The 25,408-nt window shown below is 47.6% G+C and overlaps 2 protein-coding genes across 6 annotated transcripts in view; both read left to right on the forward strand.

The window, feature by feature from the left end:
- RSPO4 (R-spondin 4) overlaps positions 1 to 25,408 on the forward strand; it is a 263,645-nt gene that overhangs the window by 207,680 nt on the left and 30,557 nt on the right. The gene's annotated exons all lie outside the window — the stretch shown is intronic.
- SLC52A3 (solute carrier family 52 member 3) lies at positions 4,285 to 18,144 on the forward strand. Of its 5 annotated transcripts, XM_081867878.1 has the most exons (5): positions 7,090 to 7,314; positions 9,143 to 9,274; positions 11,377 to 12,457; positions 14,946 to 15,069; positions 17,611 to 18,144. In XM_081867878.1, the coding sequence occupies exons 3-5, from the start codon at positions 11,397 to 11,399 to the stop codon at positions 17,821 to 17,823; spliced, it is 1,398 nt and encodes a 465-aa protein (XP_081724004.1). In that variant the 5' UTR covers positions 7,090 to 7,314; positions 9,143 to 9,274; positions 11,377 to 11,396; the 3' UTR covers positions 17,824 to 18,144. The 5 variants fall into 5 exon arrangements, with proteins under 5 accessions (XP_081724005.1, XP_081724006.1, XP_081724004.1 ...); XM_081867879.1 differs by lacking the exons at positions 7,090 to 7,314; positions 9,143 to 9,274 and adding an exon at positions 4,285 to 4,412 and having other exon boundaries at positions 11,374 to 12,457; XM_081867880.1 differs by lacking the exons at positions 7,090 to 7,314; positions 9,143 to 9,274 and adding an exon at positions 4,285 to 4,412.

Here is a 25,408-nt window from a genome sequence, read left to right on the forward strand (position 1 = left end):
GGAATGGGAACTTTTTACAAATTATCTAAAAAAGACAGCAAAATGAATTGAACTCCTTGGCAGGTTTCTAATAAACATACACAAATTTATTGGCAACATGATGGATAGATATGTAAGGATATGTACAATTTTATAATATGCAGAGGAAATATGTGAAGAGAAATCAGGGAGAGGAGCTGAGGGAGGTCGGGGGGGGGAAATAATGTATGTGATTATATGGTCTGATAATTTGTTATGTGGAAACTGATAAATAAGAAATATACATTTTTTATAAAAAATAGGTGCCTTGCCAAATATTCAGGTCAGCTTATACTAGAGTATATACGGTATGTAAACAGAGGAGAATCCGCTTGAAAGTGGATCACAGAAAGTGGATCCCTATTTCCTACAGCCACTGGGACATCCTCCCAGGAACCACAGGGATACACAGGGTTGTTTTATTCTGGTATTCCTAGTCACCTGTAGGAGGAAAGAGTAGCATTGGAAGTTTTCTTGAGTCACCCTCTTGGTTTCTGGGTGTTCTGCAGCCCACACGCTTTCGAGAAAATCTGCTCCATCGAATGCCCAGGATCTTATGGAATCTCTTGGCAGCACAGCACATTCTGGTGGTTTCCAGAATACCTGTGTATTGAGCGCTCTTCCTGGTTCAATTTGCAAGGGGTGGTGAAGGTGATTAAATTAATTACCTGCCCATTTGCAAAGCAGGCTACGACAATTAAAAACAGATAAAACAGATTACAGGCAAAAGGAATTGGGTGAGCCCTGGAAAAAAACCATCTCCCAGGTGTCAAAGGCAGTGCCGGATTTGCGTATAAGCTAAACAAGCTATACCTTAGGGGCCCACTTTCTTGGGGGCCCCCAAAAAAAATTAAAGGAAAAAAACTGGATGTACATATCCAGAATGTAAGGTAAAAAAACAAATAAAATAAAGCCTACATACAGCAACAGTGTGTTGTGTTGTGTTGTGTTGTGTTGTGTTGTGTTGTGTTGTGTTGTGTTGTGTTGTGTTGTGTTGGCTCCTATGATGGAAGTCAGGGGTCAGCAAACTTTTTCAGCAGGAGGCCGGTCCACTGTTCCTCAGACCTTGTGGGGGGCCGGACTATATTTTTTTTTGGGGGGGGGGGAGAGAATGAATGAATTCCTATGCTCCACAAATAACCCAAAGATGCATTTTAGATAAAAGCACACATTCTACTCATGTAAAAACACCAGACAGGCCCCACAAATAACCAGAGATGCATTTTAGATAAAAGCACACATTCTACTCATGTAAAAACACCAGGCAGGCCCCACAAATAACCAGAGATGCGTTTTAAATACAGTGGTGACTCGCAAGACGAAATTAATCCATTCCGTGAGGCTCTTCGTATAGCGGTTTTTTCGTCTTGCGAAGCAAGCCCATTGACAGCTTAGCGGATTAGCGGCTTTTAGCGGATCTGCTGATAAGCGGCTTATCAGCGGATCAGCTGATAAGCGGCTTAGTGGCTTAGGGAAAGGGGGGGGACCCGCAGGAACTCGCAAGACATTTCGTCTTGCGAAGCAAGCCCATAGGGAAATTCATTTTGCGAAGCGCCTCCAAAACGGAAAACCCTTTCGTCTAGCGGGTTTTCCATCTTGCGAGGCGTTCGTCTTGTGGGGCACCACTGTAAAAGGACACATTCTACTCATGTAAAAACACGCTGATTCCCGGACCGTCCATGGGCCGGATTTCGTGGGTGATTGGGCTGGATCTGGCCCCTGGACCTTAGTTTGCCTACCCATGATGTAAGTAATGGGCCCCACCTGCTAGCCTGCTCCCTAAAATATCCCTGGTTTCCTCATTTCTATATATAGGGTGCCTACATTCTGCATAGACTGGTTGCATGGCAACATCTGCAAATGGCTTTGGAGGACTATTAGGTCCATAAATTACCATTTAGCATATATTCATATAGCATATAACCCATTCCGGTACTTCCAGGTTTTGGTGGTCTGCAACCCAAAAAAACCGCAACCTGAAGCAGCTGTTACCCGAGGTATGATTGTAAATCTGCAACACTTAAAATATAAATCCAGGAACATTAAATGAAATCCGGGGGCATTGCAGGGATGGATTTTGTCTGGGGACAGACATGTACCGTATTTTTCGCTCTATAGGACTCACCGGACCATAGGAGGGGGAGAACAGGAAAAGAAAATCTCCCCCTTTCTGCGCAGCGCCCCTTCAGCGAAGCAGCAGGAGAAACGGAGCCCCTTCCATTTCTCCTCCCGCTTCGCTGAAGGGGCGCTGCGCAGAAAGGGAAAACTGTGCAGCGCCTCTCCAGCGAAGCGAAGCCTGGAGAGCAAAAGGAATCGGTGTGCACCGACCCCTCTCACTCACCAGGCTTCAGGCGGCTATCTGCAAGCCTTCGGAGCACAGTGGGAACTCCCGCTGCGCTCCGAAGGCTTGCAGATAGCTGCCTGAAGCCCCCGAAGGGCAGCGGGAGTTCGTGCTGCGCTCCGGGGACTTCAGGCGGCTTCAGCGAAAGCAACGCGAATCCTCCGGGGCGTGGGGGGAGCTCTCCCTCTGCGCTTAGGAGGCTTCCCGTTGCTATCACTGAAGCCAAGGAGCCTGCATTCGCTCCATAAGATGCACACACATTTCCCCTTAATTTTTGAAGGGGAAAAAGTGCGTCTTATAGAACAAAAAATACGGTAAATCTGGGGACTATCCCCAGGAAACGGGGATGTCTGGTAACCATACATTACACCTTTCCTTAGTTTCCCCCTTTGGCCCAATTTCCTCCTTCAAAGACACAAACAAAGTTAGAATACTGCAACCTGACTCACTGTGGTGCAGGCAGAATTACTACTCACAGCATTCCCTACTTAATATGCTAATGACATTTGCTTCCTCAAATGAACCAGGAAGTTGGCGGCTGGGACACAGATGCAACAATATCCTACTTCTCCTACTTCATACAAGTGTGTAGCCTCTTTCCCTTTTCTGCAAAATATTTTTAAGTTCACGCTTAATGGTTTCGCTTGCTCGTTTTGCTTAATTCATCTGCGCAACAGATGCATTGAAGTACCAACCTGGTTGTACTTCAATCTAAAGGAATAAGAAAACACTTTTTTGGGTGTCTGCAGACTGCCACTTGCAGGAGTCATTCGAACACCTACCGTAAATTTAGGGTTGCACAATTGAAGTGGTTTAAAGGGTTCTGTCAACCTGGTACAACAGATCCACCTTTATAAAAAAAAAAAGGAAAGAAATTGACAAGGGAAGCAATTAGGAAATGCACTGAAAAGAGTGTAATGGGCAAATGATTGATGTGAAGATGTAAAAATGCCTTACAAGAAAATCAGGATGAATGCAGGAAGAAGGGTTGCAGCACTTTAAAGTGGAAGCGATCCTAAACTTGTCCACTCAGAAGTACCGGTAGGTCCTTTTAGATCCAGTGGGGCTTACACCCAGGTAAATGATTATTTTTTATATCATAAAATTTAAACACCACTTGAGTGTAGCAACAGCAACCTCAAAGCCATTTACAAAAAAAGGTATAACAACAAAATCATCAGCAAGAAAAGTTAACAGCAATAACTAAAGACTTTCAAAAAGTTAAAATAACAACAGATAAAGAACCAATTAAAACTCACATCGACTTTCTAAATGTCTGGGCTTGTCTAGCCAAAAATGTTTTAAGCAGGTGCCAAAAAGGGCACAGTGAAGGTGCCTGTCTGAAATCAATAGGCGGGGAGTTCCAAAGTGTAAATTAAATTAGGACTGCAACCTTAATCGTGAAGAGTTGCTGGATGGGAGCTGGGGAAAATCAGGGCTGGAATTTTAAGAGAGGGAACCTTGGCTTAGGCTAAAACTCTTTCATTCCTCCCTCTTCCCCTCCCTGGTTTCTGCCACACATTCTCGGATGTCTCTTTGAAGAGTATTGTCTGCCTGTTTCCGGAAAGAGAGAAAGAGAGATTAAATTCGTTGTGCAAAGGGTGAGTCAGCAGCAATGAAAAGATTGATTAGACACATGCTTGGCGACTCTCTTTTTGAATTAAATCCTACCATTGTTTCAAAGAGTTTGGGGAAGTTCCTTTTAGCAGCTGCAGCAGCAGGAACACCAATCCTTTAAAGCAGGCCAGATGGAGAGATATTACGTGGATATTAAGTCTGCTCATCAGCCAGAGACTGAACAGAGACTGGAACCCAGCCCCTTTCTCCAGAACAACCCTTAAAATGTTACTTAACACATTAGTATGTTGTCCTTTCTACGAGGAATTCAGGGTAGCCATACAAGAAGCTCTCACGACGACCCTGTGAGGTAGGTGAAGATGAGACACAATGACTGAGCGAAGACTGACATTGGAAGGATTTAAGATCAGCAGCACAACCCTATGCACACAAGCTGTGAAACAGTCCCGTTGACTTCAGTGCTTTTTAGTTCCAGGTAAATGGGTGCAGGGGGACGCGGGAGGAGCTGTGGGTTAAACCACAGAGCCTGGGCCTTGCCGATCAGAAGGTCGGCGGTTCAAATCCCTGCAACAGGGTGAGCTCCCGTTGCTCAGTTCCTGCTCCTGCCAACCTAGCAGTTCGAAAGCACCTCAAAGTGCAAGTAGATAAATAGGTACCACTCCGGTGGGAAGGTAAACGGCGTTTCCGTGCGCTGCTCTGGTTCGCCAGAAGCGGCTTAGTCATGCTGGCCACATGACCCGGAAGCTGTACACCGGCTCCCTCGGCCAATAAAGCGAGATGAGCGCCGCAACCCCAGAGTCGGTCACGACTGGACCTAATGGTCAGGGGTCCCTTTACCTTTACCTTTAACTTGTATTAGCAAGTTCCTTTACTGAGCAAAGTTTACATTCCCCTTTTAAACGCCTAATGGACAGGGGTCCCTTTACCTTTAAGCGGGTGCAGGACTGAAGGCAAAGTTATCGAATTGAATCTCCTCCTTTGCCTTTTTGGTGTGCAGCCTCCTCAGGGCAGAGACCTATCTTGCGGTGCAACTCTAAACAAGCTTGTTGTTGTTTAGTCATTTAGCCGTGTCCGCCTCTTCGTGACCCCATGGACCAGATCACACCAGGCACTCCTGTCTTCCACCGCCTCCCGCAGTTTGGTCAGACTCATGCTGGTAGCTTCGAGAACACTGTCCCACCATCTCGTCCTCTGTCGCCCCCTTCTCCTTGTGCCCTCCATCTTTCCCAGCATCAGGGTCTTTTCCAGGGAGTCTTCTCTTCTCATGAGGTGGCCAAAGTAAACAAGCTTACTCGGAAGGAATTCCCACAGAGCTCAGTGAGACTTGCTCCCATGTAGGTGGATATAGGATCTGAATTTTCTTCCTATAGCCTCGAACACTTTTCAAAATAATGGTTAGGGCAGGATGTTTTAAAAAACAGGAACCACAGGTTTCATTGAGAAAGATTGGTTTGTGGTTAACTCCACTGAAACCTACAAAACTTCAAAACAGAGGTGTCTCACCTGTGACCTTCCAGGTGTTGCTGGAACTACAGCTCCCATAATTCCTGGGCACCAGCCGTCTTTGTTGGGGTTAGGAGTGTGCAGAATGGAAGAAAAAATTCCTTCCAGTAGCACCTTAAAGACCAACTAAGTTAGTTCTAGGTATGAGCTTTCGTGTGCATGCACACTTCTTCAGATACACTTCTTCAGATACACTTTCGTGTGCATGCACACACTTCAGAAGTGTGCATGCACACGAAAGCTCATACCTAGAACTAACTTACCGGTAGTTGGTCTTTAAGGTGCTACTGGAAGGATTTTTTTTATTTTGTTTTGACTATAGCAGACCAACACGGCTACCTATCTGTAACCAGAATGGAAGAGAGAGGCAGCAGCTTCGGAAACAAGATTGGGAAGGTGGAAAAGAGACTTAGGAGTTGCATTTGGGGGGGGGGAATGGGAAGGTCTGATGGGGGGAAGCAGAGGCTGGCGAGTGGAACTAGCAAATGCAGAGCCTCTCCATGTACTATAATGTCTGTTTGCTTTTAATCTACACTTACAGTCTTTAAAATGGTGTACTTTAAAAAATAATAATGTTGAGACCTCTGTGGTGTAAGCAGGCAAATAATAATGTTAATGCCCCCTGACCAGGATTTTTATTTATCAGAAAATAAAATAAAATAAATGTGCATGCTGCTTAATTGCAAATAAAACTGCAAAGTGGTTTGCAAAGGGTGACAGTCAGCTAAGATTTATGTATTTATTTTATTGCAATTCCACCCCGCTTTTTCTCCAAGGAGCTCAAGTTAGTGTCTGCGGTTCTCTTAACCTCCTCATTTGACCCCCACAACAACCCTGTGAGGTAGTTTAGGCTGAAGAGGCAGTGACTGGCCCAAGATGACCCAGCGAGTTTCATGACTAACCAAGGCAATTTGAACCCTGGTTTCTTCCAGGTCCTGGTCTGACACACTGCACCCTGCTGAATTAGACCCGCTGAAATTACATGACTAACTTAGTCATGTTCATTTAGCTGTGATTCCTGTGTTTCAGGGGCGGGGTGGACTAGATGTCCTTTGGGGGTGCCCCTTCCAAGGGTGCTACAACCTACTTCATGCAATTAATTCCTGTGGGTCTACTGTGAGTAAAACACCCCCAAAGAACATAAAACATGCGTTGAAATGATCAAAGTTTTTTTTAAAAATTGGGGGGGTTAAATTATAAGCTTAAATCACTGATTAAAATAGAATAAACTTGACTTGAAACATGAAATTTATTACGGTCAGCTTGAGAAACATGAATGGAACTGCAATCCCAATAGCAAAACAAACATTTAAAGCAATATGCAACAATGGATTTTAATGGGTGGGTGGGTTTGGCTGAGCAGAAAGCTCTTTGGCAGGTGCCAAAGGAGGGATGCAATGACGCCCTCTGCTTAGCATCAATTGGCAGGGAGTTCCAAAGGGCAGGATCTGCCACTCTGCACTCTGCGGATCAGCCTGGGCAGAAGAGAGGGATTAATAGCTCCCGGCAGCCATAATATATCCAGCTGAGCTGGCTTAGCCACTTCATCAAATATCAAGAGTGCCTTTGGGGTGGACAGAGGCCAATCTTGGTGCTTCCGAGGCTCCAGTTTCAAGGCGGAGCTTCTGGAAGATACTCAAGGATTTCTAAAGAACCTGCCTGAGCAGAAACCAGCCTCAGCATTTCCTGGTCCATGTCTTGAGCACGCAAATGGTCTCGCACCTTTGCAGGTTCTGCTGGGTTGGGATAAATGAGGAAAGGTACTGGGTTCAGGATGCCCTGGGACCTTTTACTGCTGTGAGGGCTAGAGCAGAAGGAGGTCACCATTGTTCTCCTAGGAAAGTGAAGTTGGAGATCTGCTTCCATCACTGAAGGTAGGTGGACTCAAAGACATGGGCTTCTCCACCCAGCTGAGCCTCCTGTTACCCAGCCAGGTCTGCATTTTGTGCATAGGTAAAGGTGAAGGGACCCCTGACCATTAGGTCCAGTCGTGACCGACTCTGGGGTTGCAGCGCTCACCTTGCTTTATTGGCTGAGGGAGCCGGCGTACAGCTTCCGGGTCATGTGGCCAGCATGACTAAGCCGCTTCTGGTGAACCAGAGCAGCGCACGGAAACACCATTTACCTTCTAGCGGTACCTATTTATCTACTTGCACTTTGATATGCTTTCGAACTGCTAGGTTGGCAGGAGCAGGGACCGAGCAACAGGACCTCACCCCATCGCGGGGATTCGAACCGCCGACCTTCTGATCGGCAAGTCCAAGGCTCTGTGGTTTAACCCACAGCGCCACCCGCGTCGTATTTTGTGCATAGCACATGGTTAAAAGCAATGACTTGTCTCCAGCTAAGTCTGACTCAGAATAGACCCGGAGAAATTAATGGCACTAAGTAAGTGATGTATGTTGGCATCTGTCCGTCTCGGGAGATGATGGAGGAATGCTCTGTTGTGGGTGACGTCAAACCGTCAGAGTTACAGCGCCTGCTGTGGCTGTAGAGACAGAAAAGGGAGAGACATGTTTTGTTGCAGCTGGGGCAGATGGTTGTGTTAATGCAGATAGAATCTCAGAGCTGGAAGAGACCCCCAAGGCTCATGTAGTCTGACCCCCCAGCAATGCAGGAACAGGATATGCAGTGAGGTTGAGGGGATGTTCTTTCACATGTGGTGGGCTTGTAAAAGGGTAAAAGCGTATTGGGAAATAATCCATAATGAATTGAAAAAAGATGTTTAAAAGTACTTCCCCACAAAAAAAACAGAGTCCAGGTGGAAATTCCCAGGTTTCAAAAAAGGTTATTTATGTATGCCACTACTGCGGCCCGTGTTTTGTTAGCCCCAAATTGGAAAACTAGCAAAGTCCCAACCAAAGAAGAATGGCAACTTAAGTTGATGGAATATGCGCAGCTTGCAGAACTAACTTATAGAATAAGAGAACGAGAAGAACATATGTTTAGAGAAGATTGGAAAACATTTATTGAATAAATGGGGGGAAATTGTGTGCACTTGAAAATGGCAGCATTAAGATCGACAGTACAAATAAGTTTTGATGGCTGTAATAATGGAATACTGTTTGGTAGAGTTTTTGTAAAATATGAAGGCATTTATGATATGCAAAATGAACCATGGAAAGGGAAGAAGGAAAGTCATTGATATCTTAAGGATATTTAAATGAGTATTTTAAATTTTAAAACAGAAAATTTAATTTAAAAATTATAATATATATATATATACACACATATACATATATATATATATATATATATATATATATATATATATATGCAGGTTTTGGTGTCCTCGGGTGTCTTCCCGTGTAAAAGTTGGGGTGTCTAGGCGACGTTTCGACGAGGTCTCACTCGTCATCTTCAGGCTGGTGCTTTCGGCTTCTTGTTACTGGAACAGAGCAGGATCTCAGTGTTTGAGTTCCTATAAATACTGTAGAGGGGGTGTGGTGTATAGCCTCCAATGTTCTGGGCAGAGAGGAAGTTCCCAGGCTAGTGTGCCTTTTCTTCTTTTGTTCCTTAATTACTTGAGATATATATATATATATATATATATATACACATATATATATATCTAGCAATGCAGGAACTGCAGCTGAAGAAAGCCCGACAGATGGTCATTTGTTACTCTCAATGGGTCTACTCTGATTCAGGCTAGAATTGGTACAGCCCTCTGGAAGATGCTGCTAATCTTGTTCCCTGCAGCTCCACTTACAGACTTTAGATGAATCACGCATCCTGCACTTTGAGCCCGTGTGGTTTTCTTGCGCAACGCTTCCAGGTTTCCGAGAGCTGAGAGTCAAAGTCTGAGGGTGGGAGGCCAAGAGGACATTTGAGGTATTTGAGCAGCCTACCCAAGCATTGGACTTGTATTGGAATGTGCTGTTTTATTTCGCAATGTACTGTATATGTTTAAAAAACTGCTGGTTTTATGATGAGGTTTATCTTAAGCAAACTTGTTTTCAACATCTCATTTTGCAGCAGTAGAACAAGCGTTCTGTGGTTCTTGAAAGAGTAGAGGTGGCCCCAAGTTCTTAAGGTCTCTATCAACCCATTTTGATTGATTGAGTTTATCTAAGGCATTCCCCCCCCCCCACGGTACTACATAATCATTAACATTTCTAAGCAGTTTTTAGCACTGCAATGTTTTCTCAGACAAAGAGACCACGAGGCGATTGGAGCGCTGCGTCCATCCTTCTCCATTTTTTCTTTCTTTTAAGAAATTAGCAATCCAACCCACCTCACAGCCTTGGGCAGCAAGGGCATGGAGACCCATGGGAGCAGCAGGACGTTGGGGCATTCCTCCGCTCTCTGGGGGGATTGTATGGGGAAAAGATGGGTACCCAAAGTGCTGGCTTTAAACCGGGTCTGGACAGAAGCAGGCAGCCGGCGTCACTGGCACACAACTGGTGTCCCGTGTTCTGAACACCTGGCCCCTGCCAGGATTCCCGCTGCCATATTCAACTTGGAAGATTTTGCTGGAGAAACCCCACAACATAAGAAGCAGGCGGCAGCGTGGTGCGGTGGTTAGAGTGTTGGACTAAGACCTGGGAGACCAGGGTTCGAATCCCCACTCGCTCGCAAGCCTTGAGCCAGTCGTCGCATCTTAGCCTAATCTACCTCGCAGGATCGCTGTGAGGAGAAAATGGGGAGGAGAAATATGTATGCCACCTTGAGCTTCCTGGAGGAACGGTGGGGTATAAATGTAAAAATAAATGACCAGGGAGAAGAGTCGGTAGAAGAAGATTGGAAGAAATTTAAAGACTACTTACAGAAACACTGTAAAATTAAGGAATGTTAGAAGGATGCGGGAATGAAGTTACGTGGTTTTAGCAGTAATGTTATAGAATTAGGTAAAATTGGATTATAAATAGGTGAGAATGTAAAGTGACAATATATTAAGATAAATTATTAAGATAAAAAAGCAAAAATGGAAAGGATTTGCTGAAACTGCTAATTGAATTAGAATACAAAAAAGGGAGGTGTGAGGAGGTCAGGGAAACAAGTAAATGAAAGACAAGACATAGAAAGATTGGAATGTTTTTAATTGCTTTTATTTTATTTTTCTGTATCTTGTATTTTTCTTATTTTCTTTTTCTTTTTCATTTTTGTAATATTTACGAAACTTTAATAAATATTATTTTTTAAAAAATGTAAAAATAAATGAATGAGTAACATGAGATCAGGCAGTGGCCTATCTGCTCATAGAGTCACAGAACTGGAGAGTTGGAAGGGATCCCAAGGAATAATAATAATAATAATAATAATAATAATAATAATAATAATAATTGTATACTTCCCTAGACCCATGGGTCTCAGGGCGGTTCACAACCCACAATATGAAAACAAAAATACATAATCAAAATATAAACAGAACCAGCTGAATAACGCCCCTCCAAAACACATAAAAACAGTTAAAAACTATTTTTTAAAAGACAACAACACACAGTTTAAAAGCACTTTAAAAGAATGTGAACAGTACTCTCTGCTGGGCAGCAGCAGCCCTTTTGTAGTCTAGACCATCTATGTATTTCAACATGGAAACCAGAGACGGCGGTTATGTGCTTCTTATTACAGGGGAGAGACCAGGAGCTCACCAAGACAGTAGCTAAGCTCCTCTATTTGATTTTTTTGTTGTTGCCAAAGTATGCTACAGGATCCTGCCCTTGCTGGAAACCCACAGAGATGAGGCGGATCGCTCGCCTCTTCTGCCCTTTGGCGGGTGACTCTGCTGTTGGTGTCTCACTGGCCTGTCTATTCTGAATGTATTCTGAATGTTCTTATGTGATGCCAATAAAGGTTACTTGGCTTGACTTTGGCTGGACTTAACAGTCCAGGGATCCTTTACCTTTTGACATGGCTTCATCTTCAAGCCTTCCCAGATGGTTGCCTGGGAGGAACTGCAACCCCTCCTCTGATCCGTCTCTCTTCTCCAGCAGGTGCACCACCGAGGAGCGAGATGGCTCTGCTCACCCATGTGCTGGCATGCATCTTTGGGATCGGCTCCTGGATGTCCATCAACGGCGTGTGGGTCGAGCTCCCAGTGCTGGTGAACGTTCTGCCCGAGGGCTGGTACCTGCCTTCTTATCTCATCATCATCATCCAGCTGGCCAACGTGGGCCCTCTCTTCATCACCCTCATGCACAAGTGGAAGCCGGGCTTGCTGAGCGAGGTCCTCGTCATCTGCGTCGTGGTCTCCACCGGAGTCGTGGCCTGCTTCCTCTTGGCCTTCCTGTGGCACTACACCATGGATTTCGGCGGGGCTCGCCACAGCGTGGCCTTCTTCATCTTGACCTTCTGCCTCTCGCTGGTGGACTGCACCTCCTCCGTCACCTTCCTGCCGTTCATGGCTCGCTTCCACCCTCGATACATCACCTCCTACTTCATCGGGGAAGGTCTCAGCGGGCTGGTCCCTGCTCTCTTTGCTCTGGCGCAGGGAGCAGGGATCTCCAGCTGCGTCGAGGTTGCCATCCCAAGCAACCACACTCACCGCAGCAACGCCACCTTGGGCAACGTGAGCGCGGGCGACCCCGTCCCTTTCCGCCTAGAGACCCGCTACTCCCCCGCCAACTTCTCCAGCCTGGTCTTCTTCCTCATCCTGTCCGGCCTGATGTTCTCCTGCCTGGTGGCTTTCTTCTTCCTCAACCGCCTGCCCAGGGTGTGGGATCTTTCGGAGCAGAAACTCTGCACCAGTGAGATCACCCTCCACTCCATCAGGAAGATCCCTGCGGATGGAGGGCTGAAAGAAGGGTTCGCTAACTTCCCTGTGGAGGGAAAGGCAGAAAGTTGCTCCAAAGAAGACGAGGAAGGAGCTCCAGAGAAGGTTGTCTACTCCTGGACCACGTTGGCCTTCATGTATGTCCTCATCACTTGGTGTAGCTCCTTGATGTATGGAGTCCTGCCCTCAGTGCAGAGCTACTCCTGCTTGCCCTACAGCAACTTAGCCTACCACCTCTCCACCACCCTGGGTGCCATGGCTGTCCCTCTTGCCTGCAGCATCTCTACGTTCTTGCCCAGCAGGTAGGTACCCACCCGTCTTCGCAAGAATTCTTGAGTTCTCCGAGCTCTGGGATTGATTCTGCTTCATGAGTATGTCTTGCTTTTGCCACCGCCCCTTTAAAGAAGGCTTGAGATGCAACTCGCAATGAGGAAAGGTTGCATTTTATAGAATCCTTGGGTTGTAGAGTTGGAAGGGACCCCCCAGTCATCTAGTCCAGCCCCCTGCAATGCAGGAATCCCAAGCAAAGCATACCTGAAGGAGCGTCTCCACTCCCATCGTCCAGCCCAGTCACTGAGGTCCAGCGCCAAGGGCCTTCTGGCGGTTCCCTCCCTGCGAGAAGCCAAGTTATAGGGAACCAGACAGAGGGCCTTCTCAGTAGTGGCACCCTCCCTGTGGAACGCCCTCCCACCAGATGTCAAAGAGAACAATAACTACCAGACTTTTAGAAGACATCTGAAGGCAGCCCTCTTTAGGGAAGCTTTTAATGTTTAACAGACTACTGTATTTTAATACTTTGTTGGAAGCCGCCCAGAGTGGCTGGGGAAACCCAGCCAGATGGGCAGGGAATAAATTATTACTATATTATTATTATCTATGACAGATGGCCATACAACCTCTGCTTAAAAACCTCCAAGGGAGGAGAGTCCACCATCTCCCATGGGAGACTGTTCCACTGTCGAACAGCTCTAACTACCAGAAAGTTCTTTGTAATGTTTAGTTGGAATCTCCTTAGAATTTTAATCCGCTGGTTCAGGGCCTACCCCCCCGAGCAGCAGAAAACAAGCTTGTTCCATCTTCCATGTGACAGCCCTTGAGATATTTGAAGATGGCTCTCATATCTCCTCTCAGTCTCCTTTTTTCCAGGCTAAACATGCCCAGCTCCTTCAACCGTTCCTCATAAGGCTTGGTTTCCAGACCCTTGACCATCTCAGTCACCCTCCTCTGCACACCTTCCAACTTGTCAACATCCTTCTTAAACTGCAGTGCCCAGAACTGGACACAGTATTCCAGGAGTAGTCTGACTAAGGCAGAATAGAGTGGTTTATTTATTTAAATATCGCGACAAAAACTCGGGAGGATTTGCCTAACCAGGTAACCAAACTGAACCAATCAGCCAGATCCAATTAGTCAAGCAGCAACATTTGCTGCCGAGAAAAGGAGCGTCTCCCTTCCTATTCCTGGGCATAACATCAGACGCAACCTCTCATCCTGCAACAAGGCAGGTTTACGGAAGTGTAGCCAGTTTGTCCACATTAAGCGCCAAGCTGAGGGGGCACTACAGGTGGCGCTGAAACACTAATGTACGAAAGAAGGTGAGAGGCGGGGGGTGGCACCAATTTTTGGTGCCGCACATGCCCTACTGAAATTTTAAAGCCCAAAGTCCACCACTCCTTAGAGCTGCCATATTTTTTCACTCCATAAGACGCACCTGACCATAAGACGCACCTAGTTTTTAGAGGAGGAAAACAAGAAAAAAAAATATTCTGAACGAAACAGTGGATGTATGATTTTTGTGGTTCATGCTGTGGCCACAGACATGTGATTTGACAGTGAATTTGGGGTGACCCAATGCAAAAATCCTGAGCATCCATGTGGATCTGTGCTTTGTAACCACATTTTTGCGCCATTGCGGCCCCACGCAACAGTGGGTGCGTGATTTTTTTTGGTGCAGGCAGTAGCCATGGACGTGCCATGTGATCTGATGGTTAATTTGGGGTGACCCAGTGTAAAAATCCTGAGGATCCATGGGCTTTTACCTCCCCCCTCCCAGGCAGCCTCCTTTATTGCTACTGTCTCTTATCTCGCTCCGGATCGCTTGCCGATCAGCTGCTTTGTTTCAACACCCACTTCCCTCTTTAAAAAAAAAAAAAAGCATGATCTGCTTTTTGTCCCTGGGCAATTCGGCTCCAGGGACCACGCATTCACTCCATGAGATGCACAGACATTTCCCCATACTTTTTAGGAGGCAAAAAGTGCGTCTTATGGCAGTGGCGTAGTGTGGGGGGTGCAGGGGGGCCGGCCGCACCGGGCGCAACATCTGGGGGGGGCGCACTCACACTCGCAGCTCTCTGCCCCTGCTAAAATCCACGGGTTAGGGGGCGCAAATTACTTGCCTTGCCCCGGGTGCTGACAACCCACGCTACGCCACTGTCTTATGGAGCAAAAAATACGGTAGCTTATTTTTTACAGTCCAACAGCATATAAATGTTGTTAAAGAAATAAACACCCTGTAAGGAAATGTAGGACAAAAAGAATCGCTGTTGTGTAACCTCACTGCAAGGAAATCAGTGCCGGATAGAATCTAACCTCTGCTTTGAGATTGGTGCAATCAAATCAGGATGAATGCAAATCAAAGACGCTCAATAAATAGGTCATCTGAAGGAGCTCTGACTCTCTCCCGCTCTCTGTTTGAGGCTTCATCCCATGTGAAATCCTGACCCCAATTTGGCTTGAAATGCGCTGCCTATTTGCCTCGATGCTTTCCTTTGCTCTCCCCCCCCTCCCCAGGTCCCTCGCCTTCTTGAGTGTCTTGGCAGCCACCGGGACGGCCTTTGGCGCCTACAACATGGGCATGGCTGCCCTGAGTCCCTGCCCGCCCCTAAACCACTCGGAGTTGGGGGATGCACTCATCGTAAGTAGCTTACACCAAAGGCTCTGGCATTCTCTGTTTTGCAAGAGGGATGTTGCTCAGAGACATGATGGGGCATCCTGCAGCTTTGCAAATGGGTCCCGGAAACTTCCTAACCCAGAATGGGACTTGACAAGGACCCAAAGGCTGCAACGGTTGCTCACTAGCTGCGAGGGCCACATTCTGCCCCAGGTGGCCTTCCAAGGGCCGCTAGCCGGTGGTGGGTGTGGCCCAAGGTCAACAGGGGGCAGGGCCTTGGGTGCGGATTTTGCCATTGTTCAGCAGGCATATGAAAATTCAATTTTCTCCAGCCTCTGTTCAGGCAAGAGGTAGGCGTTCGGCCAGTTCAAGGACAAATTCCAGCCAAGCAAAAGTGTGGACACAGGTGGGTACAGGGTGAGGCCAAAGGGGGGTGGGCCCTACAGGGAAGGGTGGGGCCTTGGGAGAGTCCCAAAGGCCAAGTAGAAAGCCCTACAGCTTCTCCCCTCCTGCCCTAAAAGAAGATGAGGCCAGTTCCTGGAGGAGAATAGGTCTGCTTGGCTACTAACCAAGACAAGTGGGACCTGAGACTGTTGTAAACAAAAATCTGCCCTTTTTCCCTTATGGGGTATCCAAGAGCCCATTTAGAGTCCTTACGTAGGTTCCCTATTGGTAGGAGAAAATAACAGAGGCCAACCAGAGAATATTGAGAAGCAAAGCAGCTCGTAAGCCTGATCTTTATTGATCTGTTGTAACAGGGTGCTCCCCTCACATGCAGGAAAGGAGGAGGAACCCAGAACAATGGTGTGCAAGCCCTTATACAGACTTTTGAATTTGCCACCCTGTAGATCAAGACCACCCCGAGAAACATCATACATACATCACAGAAGGGGTGTAACCTAAGACCACCCCTCAGATACATCAAACCTACATCACAAAAAAGGCAGTCTAAAACAGAAATTTGAATGTTGTTTTTCTCCTGTATTTGTTTATCTCCTGTCTGGCAGCTTACTTGATTGGATTGCCTGGGGAGCTCGGTCATTCTTTTGTAGTGATAAATATTTAGTTCCTGGGCCAGGTCACAGGCTCACACCCTATTCAAACACAGACATACCCTTAAGACAGGATTTGTGAAGGAAAAGATAATGGGGAGTCTCTTCCATTTTCCTTTGACCTTGCAGAGAAAACATTTGGTCAGTTTGGGACAGTTTGGGAATCAAAAATGGTTCCAGGTTGGTCCCCCTGCGCTGATCTATGTACGTGCTTGGTTGGTACACTTAGGAACATTGAACATATAACAAAGACCTCAAAATTCCTATCACAAGACAAAGGGGAGTGATGCTCTTCAGGATTTTACCCACTCCAGTTCATCCCTCTTGCCATGTTTCCCATTCCCAACGCCCCTTCCACAGTCCATCAGTTGCCCAGTATGTTGTGCAGAAAGCATGACCAGTCCTTATTGAGCCTTTGGGGTTGTTGTTTTTTTTTGCCCCAAACATGTTTTGTACTTCTGCAAACCTTGTGGGTTCCATGGGGCCTGCGCATGCCTCCCTCTCATGTGTGGGTGGCACTGTTTTGGCTACATAACACTCGCTCACAGACCATTGGGAAGTGAAGCCTGCAACAAAATGTTGCAGTGTGGAATGCTTCTACTCAGCCAGCCAGGCCCTTTTTCGGCACACCTCATCCTGTTCCTACCCCACTCCATCATCAGCATTCTGTGCCCACTGAGCATGCTCAATCGTCATTTGGGTGCTTATTGGAGGGGGTGCAGGTTCATCCAAACCTCATTGGGGTTTGAAAAAATTTCCTCTTTTTGCCATTCCCCCAAACCTGCTGATACTGCCTCTTGAACTGAGATTCCTGTGAGCATGTAGGGTGATGGCAAGATGGAACCTCCAGGTTTAAAAGCACGCTACCACCATTTGTTGATCGGTGGGGAACAGGAAAGCTAATGTTTTCATTAAAGGTGTTGACCTTTAAAGCCCTAAACGGCCTCGGCCCAGTATACCTGCAGGAGCATCTCCACCCCCATCATTCTGCCCGGACACTGAGGTCCAGCGCCGAGGGCCTTCTGGCGGTTCCCTCACTGCGAGAAGTGAGGTTACAGGGAACCAGGCAGAGGGCCTTCTCGGTGGTGGCACCTGCCCTGTGGAACGCCCTCCCACCAGATGTCAAAGAGATAAACAACTACCTGACATCTGAAGGCAGCCCTGTTCATGGAAGTTTTTAATGCGTTACATTTTAGTGTATTTTTGGTCTTTGTTGGAAGCCGCCCAGAGTGGCAGGGGGAATCCAGCCAGATGGGCGGGGTACAGATAATAAATTATTATTATTATTATTATTATTATTATTATTATTATTATTATTATTACCCTTATCTCAAGTATCTGGCTAGCCAAGTGGGAAGCACTTGGCTGAACTAGGTTAATGTTTAGCTTGTTCCAATGCAGCTTCTGTGTGCTTAATGGAATAATGAAAGGGGAAGGTGATAATTCATTGGCTTCGGGCCAAGAAAGGAATGCAATGGCAGAGGTTGAAACACAGCTGCTTCTGTGCCGACAGGTGATCTCCTGGATCCTCTTCAACGGGACCCTCGCGTACGTCAAGGTGATGCTGGGAGTGATCCTTCGCGGCCACAGCCAAAGCGCCCTTGTGTGGTACGGAGCGATGGAGCAGCTCGGGGGTCTAGTTGGAGCTGTCATCATGTTCCCCTTGGTGAATGTCTACAGCGTCTTCAAATCGGCTGACTACTGCAGCTTCCGGTGCCCGGCGTGAGCTCAAGAGGAGGCAAGGGCTCGTCTCGGATCAATGCAGCAGTCAGGATGCTTGTTCTGTTTCCAAACTGAGGGAAGGGACCGTGCGAATAAGTTCCCCTTAAGATCAAGGCGAAGGGACGCAAGGGATCGTCGGCCAACGTCACCCTTGACTTCGTGTAACAGTGACAGATGATGAATTAACTTTAGACATGGCTCCACGCTCCTCCTCCTCCTGCCCTTTCTTAACCTTGGATGGACAAGAACCCTGCTGCAGGCCTGTGTTCAGAACCTGGCCAGGGAGTTGTATAATGCCTTGTAAATAAATCAGTCGAATTACCAACTCCTGTGTCGAACCTGGATTCAGCACAGACGTTGCCACCAGTTGCTTAAGGTCCCTTTGGGCAGCCGTAAGCCACAGCCCACACCAGTGAACTTGCCTTTTTGTAAATTCAGTATTAGGACCTTTGAGTCCTTAATCCTTTATTACTGCATTTTGCTTCACCTAGGTCGAGCTAGGATTATAATACTTCAGAATTTTTGGGAGTTGTACCCCCTTTTTTTGAATTTTGGTCATTTAAGGTTTATGATTTTTCTATTTCCTTCTGAGGAAACCGAATAGTTCAGGGAAATGAGGTTTGTAGCCGGCATCCCGTCAAGGCTTTGTTCTGTTTTAGGTTTTTCTGATTTTTTCCCTTAAACATTTTGATTCTTATTACCGGTATTTAGTTTGTTTCCTAAGATAATATTTCTAATAGATTACTTCTCGTTTCAGGGAATTTCACAGTATTTCATTTGTTTTGTGCAATTTCTCGGTTCTGTGACTGTCTTTTTTTCTACTGGCTACACCAGTGAGCTTGGCAAGACTGGGGAGACACCAGAGGAATTGTAGCATGTGCCAGCGTGGATGGTGCTGCAATCCACAGGGTGATCCTTAATCCACATGGAAGAGGATTTCTATGTCACGTGCAAAGGGGGAAAGGAACCAGGATGGAGCCCAGGGAGGGGGGGACAAACTGGTCAATTTCAGTTCTCATTTTTTCAACCTGAAGTTCATTTCTGCACATTTCCACATCAGTTTGCAAAACCAAAATTCACATAAGAACGTGAGCCTTCTGGATCAGGCCCATGACCCATCTAGTCCAGCATCCTGTTCTCACAGTGGTCCACCAGATACCTGTGAGAACCCCACAAGCAAGATCTGGTCACAAGAGGACTCCCCCCCCCCATGGTTTCCAGCAGAGCCATAACAGCTGCACATTTTTGTTTGCAATTTTGCTTTATTTCTGCAGAGCAGTTTCTCCTAATATAATGTGCTTCTATGTGCGATTTACCCCAGTATTTGCATATTGGTAAGCGTTATGTGGCTAGAGAACTGAATTGCAGTATTCAGGGAAGCACAAATTCCAAAGGATGGCACATGGGAGTTGTACTCCGAAACATTCAGAGGGCACCAGGTTGGGAAAAGCCGGTCTCTGGGCCAGCCCAAGACCTTTTGGTGCCTGAGGCGAAGGACAGGCTGATGCCTCCTTCCACTTTGTGGACAGGTGCAAACCGAACAAGTGCTTCCCTTCACCTCAAGACAGCAGCCACACACACATCACTCTGCCCTCCATCCTCCTGCAGCTGTTTTCCACCCACATCCCTCCCCAGTATCTCTCGCTTGAGGAAGCTACCTTGAACCGCATCACTGTGGCCGCCACTGGATGATCTATAGCAGCACAGAAGGTGCTTTTCCTGATTTGCAAATATCTGAGAATAATCCAAGAATCCCTTAGGTACGCAGGTGGCGCTGTGGTCTAAACCAGTGTTTCCCAACCTTGGGCCTCCAGCTGTTTTTGAACTACAATTCCCATCATCTCTGACCACTGGTCTTGCTAGCTAGGGGTGATGGGAGTTGTAGTCCAAAAACAGCTGGAGGCCCAAGGTTGGGAAACAGTGGTCTAAACCACAGAGCCTCTTGGGCTTGCCGATCAGAAGGTCGGCAGTTCTAATCCCCACAACAGAGTGAGCTCCTGTTGCTCTGCCCCAGCTCCTGCCAACCTAGCAGTTTGAAAGCATGCCAGTAAAGGTAAAGGTACCCCTGACCGTTAGGTCCAGTCGTGGACGACTCTGGGGTTGCGGTGTTCATCTCACTCTATAGGCCGAGGGAGCCGGCGTTTGTCCGCAGACAGTTTCGAGGTCATGTGGCAAGCATGACTAAGCTGCTTCTGGTGAACCAGAGCAGCACACGGAAATGCCGTTTACCTTCCCGCCGGAGTGGTACCTATTTATCTACTTGCATTTTGATGTGCTTTTGAACTGCTAGGTTGGCAGGAGCAGGGACTGAGCAATGGGAGCTCACCCCGTCGCAGGGATTCAAACCGCCGACCTTCTGATCGGCAAGCCCTAGGCTCTGTGGTTTAGACCACAGCACCACCCGCATCCCTAAGCATGCCAGTACAAGTAGATAAATAGGTACTGCTGTGGCAGGAAGGTAAATGGCATGGTAGACAAACTAATGCCCCGGAGCCGGAGCCAGCCCAATTGCCTTCTGGATCTGGCCTGCAGATGGTTGGGAAATCGCTGCATAGATCAACGTGGAGATTCTGATTGTTTGGGCTGCACCATTTCCCCTCACCTCCCTCAGACACACCACGGTGGAGCCTCCTCCCTCCCTCCTCCTGGCTTCTCCCTGCCCTGCCTAGAGGAGGAAGGGGGCTGGGCTTTGTTGAGCCACAGTTGGCTGAGCGCCATTTTAAGCAGCCCTTCTCCAGAGCCAGCCCTTTCGGCCCCTCATTGTCCCACTGCTGCCACTGCCAGCCTCTACCACTCGCAAGGCAAAGGTAAGCAGCCACCGGGGCTCGCCCAGCACTGTGGAGAAGGGAGGGGAGAGTCAGTGGGGAGGATTCCCCCCCCCAATATAGTCCGGCCCCCCACAAGGTCTGGGGGACAGTGGACCAGCCCCTTGCGGAAAAAGTTTGCTGACCCCCGATAAACGGCGTTTCCGTGCGCTCTGGTTTCCGTCACGGTGTCCCGTTGCGCCAGAAGTGGTTTAGTCATGCTGACCACATGACCTGGAAAGCTGTCTGTGGACAAACACTGACTCCCTGGGCCTAAAAGTGAGATGAGCGCAACAACCCCATACAGTGGTACCTTGGGTTAAGCACTTAATTTGTTCTGGAGGTCCGTTCTTGACCTGAAACTGTTCTTAATCTGAAGCACCACTTTAGCTAATGGGGCCTCCCGCTGCCACTGCACAATTTCTTTTCTCATCCTGAAGCAAAGTTCTTAACCCGAGGTACTATTTCTGGGTTAGCGGAGTCTGTAACCTGAAGCGTCTGTAACCCAAGGTACCTCTGTAGTCGCCTTTGACAGGACTTACCTTGAGATCCACCAGATGGCGGCATAGGTTCAAGGAACCAGGTCCCGACGCTGGTTCAGCGGTTTTGCTTTTCCGCCTTTGTGGTTTTCTGCGTAGCCTTGCATGCCATGGAACTGGTGCTGCACAATCGGCAGCAACAGGAAGGCAAGAAAAGCCATGTGATTCTTTTGGGGCTGCTCAGCCACCACTGCTGATTCTTGCACTTGGAGCACATCCTCCAAAAGCCCAAGAGGTTTCTGAGCAACTCAAGTGGAATGAAAGCCACTACTCTGCTTCCCATGGGCTTGTTTGTTTTTCTCAAGAGCAGGGAACCCTTTTCTGTCTGGGGGCCACATTCTCTTCCCAGCAGCCTCCCAGGAGCTGCATGCTGGGGTTGTCTTCTCTTCTCATGAGGTGGCCATGGGCAAAAGTGGGCGGAGCAATGAATGCAAGTTTTACTGTTGTGGTTTCTAAGCACACAGCCCTCTCTATCCTGCACCCAGGGAAAAGAGGCACAATACCAGAGTTCAATGACAAACCTAGACAGCATCTTAAAAAGACTGAGGGCACAAGGAGAAAGAGACGACAGAGGATGAGATGGTTGGACAGTGTTCTCGACACTACCAACATGAGTTTTACCAAACTGCGAGAGGCAGTGGAAGACAGGAGTGTCTGGGGTGATCTGGTCCATGGGGTCAAGAAGAGTCGGACACGACTAAACAACAACAACAACCAGAGTTCAAGAACGCATTCCCATCAGGTGAACACACTTGAGGAAGAAGAAGAAGAGTTTGGATTTGATACCCCGCCTTTCACTCCCTTTAAGGAGTCTCAAAGCGGCTAACATTCTCCTTTCCCTTTGTCCCCCACAACAAACACTCTGTGAGGTGAGTGGGGCTGAGAGACTTCAGAGAAGTGTGACTGGCCCAAGGTCACCCAGCAGCTGCATGTGGAGGAGCGGAGACGCGAACCCGGTTCACCAGATTATGAGTCTATCGCTCTTAACCACTACACCACACTGGCTCTCCAGGCTGTGATGTAGGGCGAGTGAGAGGCATGGTGTGCAAAGGGGGGACTGGGGAGGGCAGCAGGGTGGGAAGAATCATGGGGGCCAGATGGAGAGGTGTGGAGGGCCACATACTCCCCTCCCCTGTTTAATATGCTGATAACACAGATTTTTCCAGCTGATTCATATAATTTTATAATTAATCTAAAGGCCAGAGAAAATCTGGAGAGGATCAGACATTTGCTTGCAAATCTTAAGGTCAACCATGCATGTAATATTCTCTTCTGCAAACTGCATAAGATCATATAAAGTGGTGAGTGGAGCATGGAATGACAAATATAATTTCGGTACCGTGTTATGCTTAATGCAAATTGGCTCAAAAGGGCAACGTAAGTCACTAGGTTTCGCTACCTCTGTATCTGGAACTCAGTAAAGGGACATTTTTGCTCCTTACAATATGCTTTCGGCAAATGACCGAAATCTCATCCAGCATTTAAAATGCCAAAAACAAGGCTTGCGAGGCAATAATTTTAGGCATTCTCAGAGAGCATTGTCACTTCTGGTGTTAAGCGGTAAATGATGATAGACATATGCAAAAACTGCCGCCTCTTGGGTTCTTCTAGGTGCCTCAAATCTTCACTTGTGAAATGGGTGTAATCCCTTAACAGCTGCCACACACAGTTCTGGCAAGGATGGAAGAGCAGCTGATGACTGGATCCAGCTCTACAGTTCTGTAGATAAGATATATGGTGCATCCAGCCTCAGTTCTCCATCTGGAAAATGGAACTTCTGTGGGCATTTCAAGGACTTGGAGGCCCTCTCATTAAGCATGGTTTTGCATTTCCCACTGCTACAATTCAGATACAAAACCCTTCCACTTCTCCCCCTGCAGGAATAACTTTCATGGATGGGGCGTCACAGTCTACAGGAAGTTTGTAGTATCACCTGTGAGGCAGTTTGCAGTGGCAGCTGGGAAGGTCTCCAATAAGTATAAGGTAAAGGGGTAAAGGGACCCCTGACCATTAGGTCCAGTCGTGGCCGACTCTGGGGTTGCGGCGCTCATCTCGCTTTACTGGTCGAGGGAGTCGGCGTACAGCTTCTGGGTCATGTGGCCAGCATGACTAAGCCGCTTCTGGCGAACCAGAGCAGCGCGCGGAAACGCCATTTACCTTCCCGCCAGAGAGGTACCTATTTATGTACTTGTACTTTGACGTCCATCAACTTCATCTCTGGTTGGGACTTCGTCTTCTTTCTATCTCTGGGCCATTAACATCTGTGCAGCTGTGGTCGCATACATAAATAGTCTTTTCTTCTCCCTTGGGATTTCGGCACCTAAAATTCCTAAAAGGAAGGCTTCAGGGCTTTGTTTTGTTTTTGTTTTTGTTGTTTAGTCATTTCGGCGTGTCCACCTCTGTTGTCCCCTTCTCCCCAACATCAGGGTCTTTTCCAGGGAGTCTTATGTTCTCATGAGGGGGCCAAAGTCTTGGAGCCTCAGCTTCAGCATCTGTCCTTCCAGTGAGCACTCAGGGCTGATTTCCTTCAGAATGGAGAGGTTTGATCTTCTTGCAGTCCGTGGGACTCTCAAGAGTCTCCTCCAGCACCAGAATTCAAAAGCATCCTTTCTTCGGCGATCAGCCTTCTTTATGGTCCAGCTCTCACTTCCATACATCACTCTGGGAAAACCATAGCTTTAACTATATGGACCTTTGTTGGCAAGGTGATGTCTCTGCTTTTGAAGATGCTGTCTAGGTTTGTCATTGCTTTTCTCCCAAGAAGCAGGCGTCTTTTAATTTCGTGGCTGCTGTCACCATCTGCAGTGATCATGGAGCCCAAGAAAGTAAAATCTCTCACTGCCTCCATTTCTCCCCCTTCTATTTGCCAGGAGGTGATGGGACCAGTGGCCATGATCTTCATTTTGTTTTTAGCAAAGGTGAAAGATTTTAGCATCTTGACGGAGTATATTCCTGTTATCCTTCCCTTTTTCTGTCCACCAACAGCATCTTCCTCCCCACCCCCTTTGACAATCGGCCAGAGGGGGGTTCCCCCTATTTGTGTCCGCTGCCCAGCTGCTTGCAATTTCCTCCTCCGCAAAAGCTGTTCTTTAAGGAGGCTCACGACTCGCATGAGACACGCACATATGTGTATACACACACTCTCTCTCTCACACACACACTGCAATGCTTTGCCCCCCCCCCCACATTTGTCTGCCCTGCACTTAATCACAATTAGGCAGAGGGTGTCAGCCCCATTGTCCAGATCATCAATCAGAGCAGGCACAGCCGGCAGAGGCGGCCAGAGGAGAGACTGGGTGACCCACTTGCCATCCGGCCAGCTTGTCAGGCCAGTGAGTGGATGGCATGTTTGATGCCCCGGGAAGGCCAAGGCAGCTCCTTCGCCTGTCAAAGAAAGAGGGGGGGCAGCCACTGGGCTCCCCCATGCCTGGCAGCAAGTGATCCTATTAAGAGCAGGATGGGAATCTTTGCATCTGAGCACAATTTGGGAGTAAGGATAAGGGAGAAATGGATTTCAGTTTGCATTTAAAGACCGTTTCACACCTTGCAAAACGCAAACTGACACGTAAAGGTAAAGGGACTATTAGGTCCAGTCGCAGACGACTCTAGGGTTGCGGCATTTACTGGCCGAGGGAGCCAGCGTACAGCTTCTGGGTCATGTGGCCAGCATGACTAAGCCGCTTCTGGCGAACCAGAGCAGCGCACGGAAACGCCATTTACTTTCCCGCCAGAGTGGTACCTATTTATCTACTTGCACTTTGAGGTGCTTTCGAACTGCTAGGTTGCAGGAGCAGGGACCGAGCAATAGGAGCTCAGCCTGTCCGGGGGATTCGAACCACCGACCTTCTGATCGGCAAGCCCTAGGCTCTGTGGTTTAACCCACAGCGCCACCCGCGTCCCCAGACAGGAAGAGGAACACACTAATCAGAAACGGAGGGCTATAAAAATGGAGCACGTTCAGCTTTTTAAAAAAAGAAGTTCGCAAACTGGAACAGTCACTTTTGGGTTTGCAGCGTTCGGGTTCCAAGGTGTTTGAGAACTAAGCTGTTCAAAAACCAAGGTACAGCAAGGTAACAGCAGCAGTAACAGCAGCAAGAATATTATTGGCCCAAAAATGGAAGCAAGAAGAACTACCAAGATTAGAAGAATGGAGGATGAAGGTGATGGACTACACAGAATTAGACAAGCTAACAGGAAGGATCCAAGACCGGCGGAACCAGAGGTTTACCGAAGACTGGACTAAATT

The sequence above is a fragment of the Podarcis erhardii genome (assembly GCF_964252035.2).
Source record: "Podarcis erhardii genome assembly, chromosome: 6".
Classification (NCBI taxonomy): domain Eukaryota; kingdom Metazoa; phylum Chordata; class Lepidosauria; order Squamata; family Lacertidae; genus Podarcis; species Podarcis erhardii.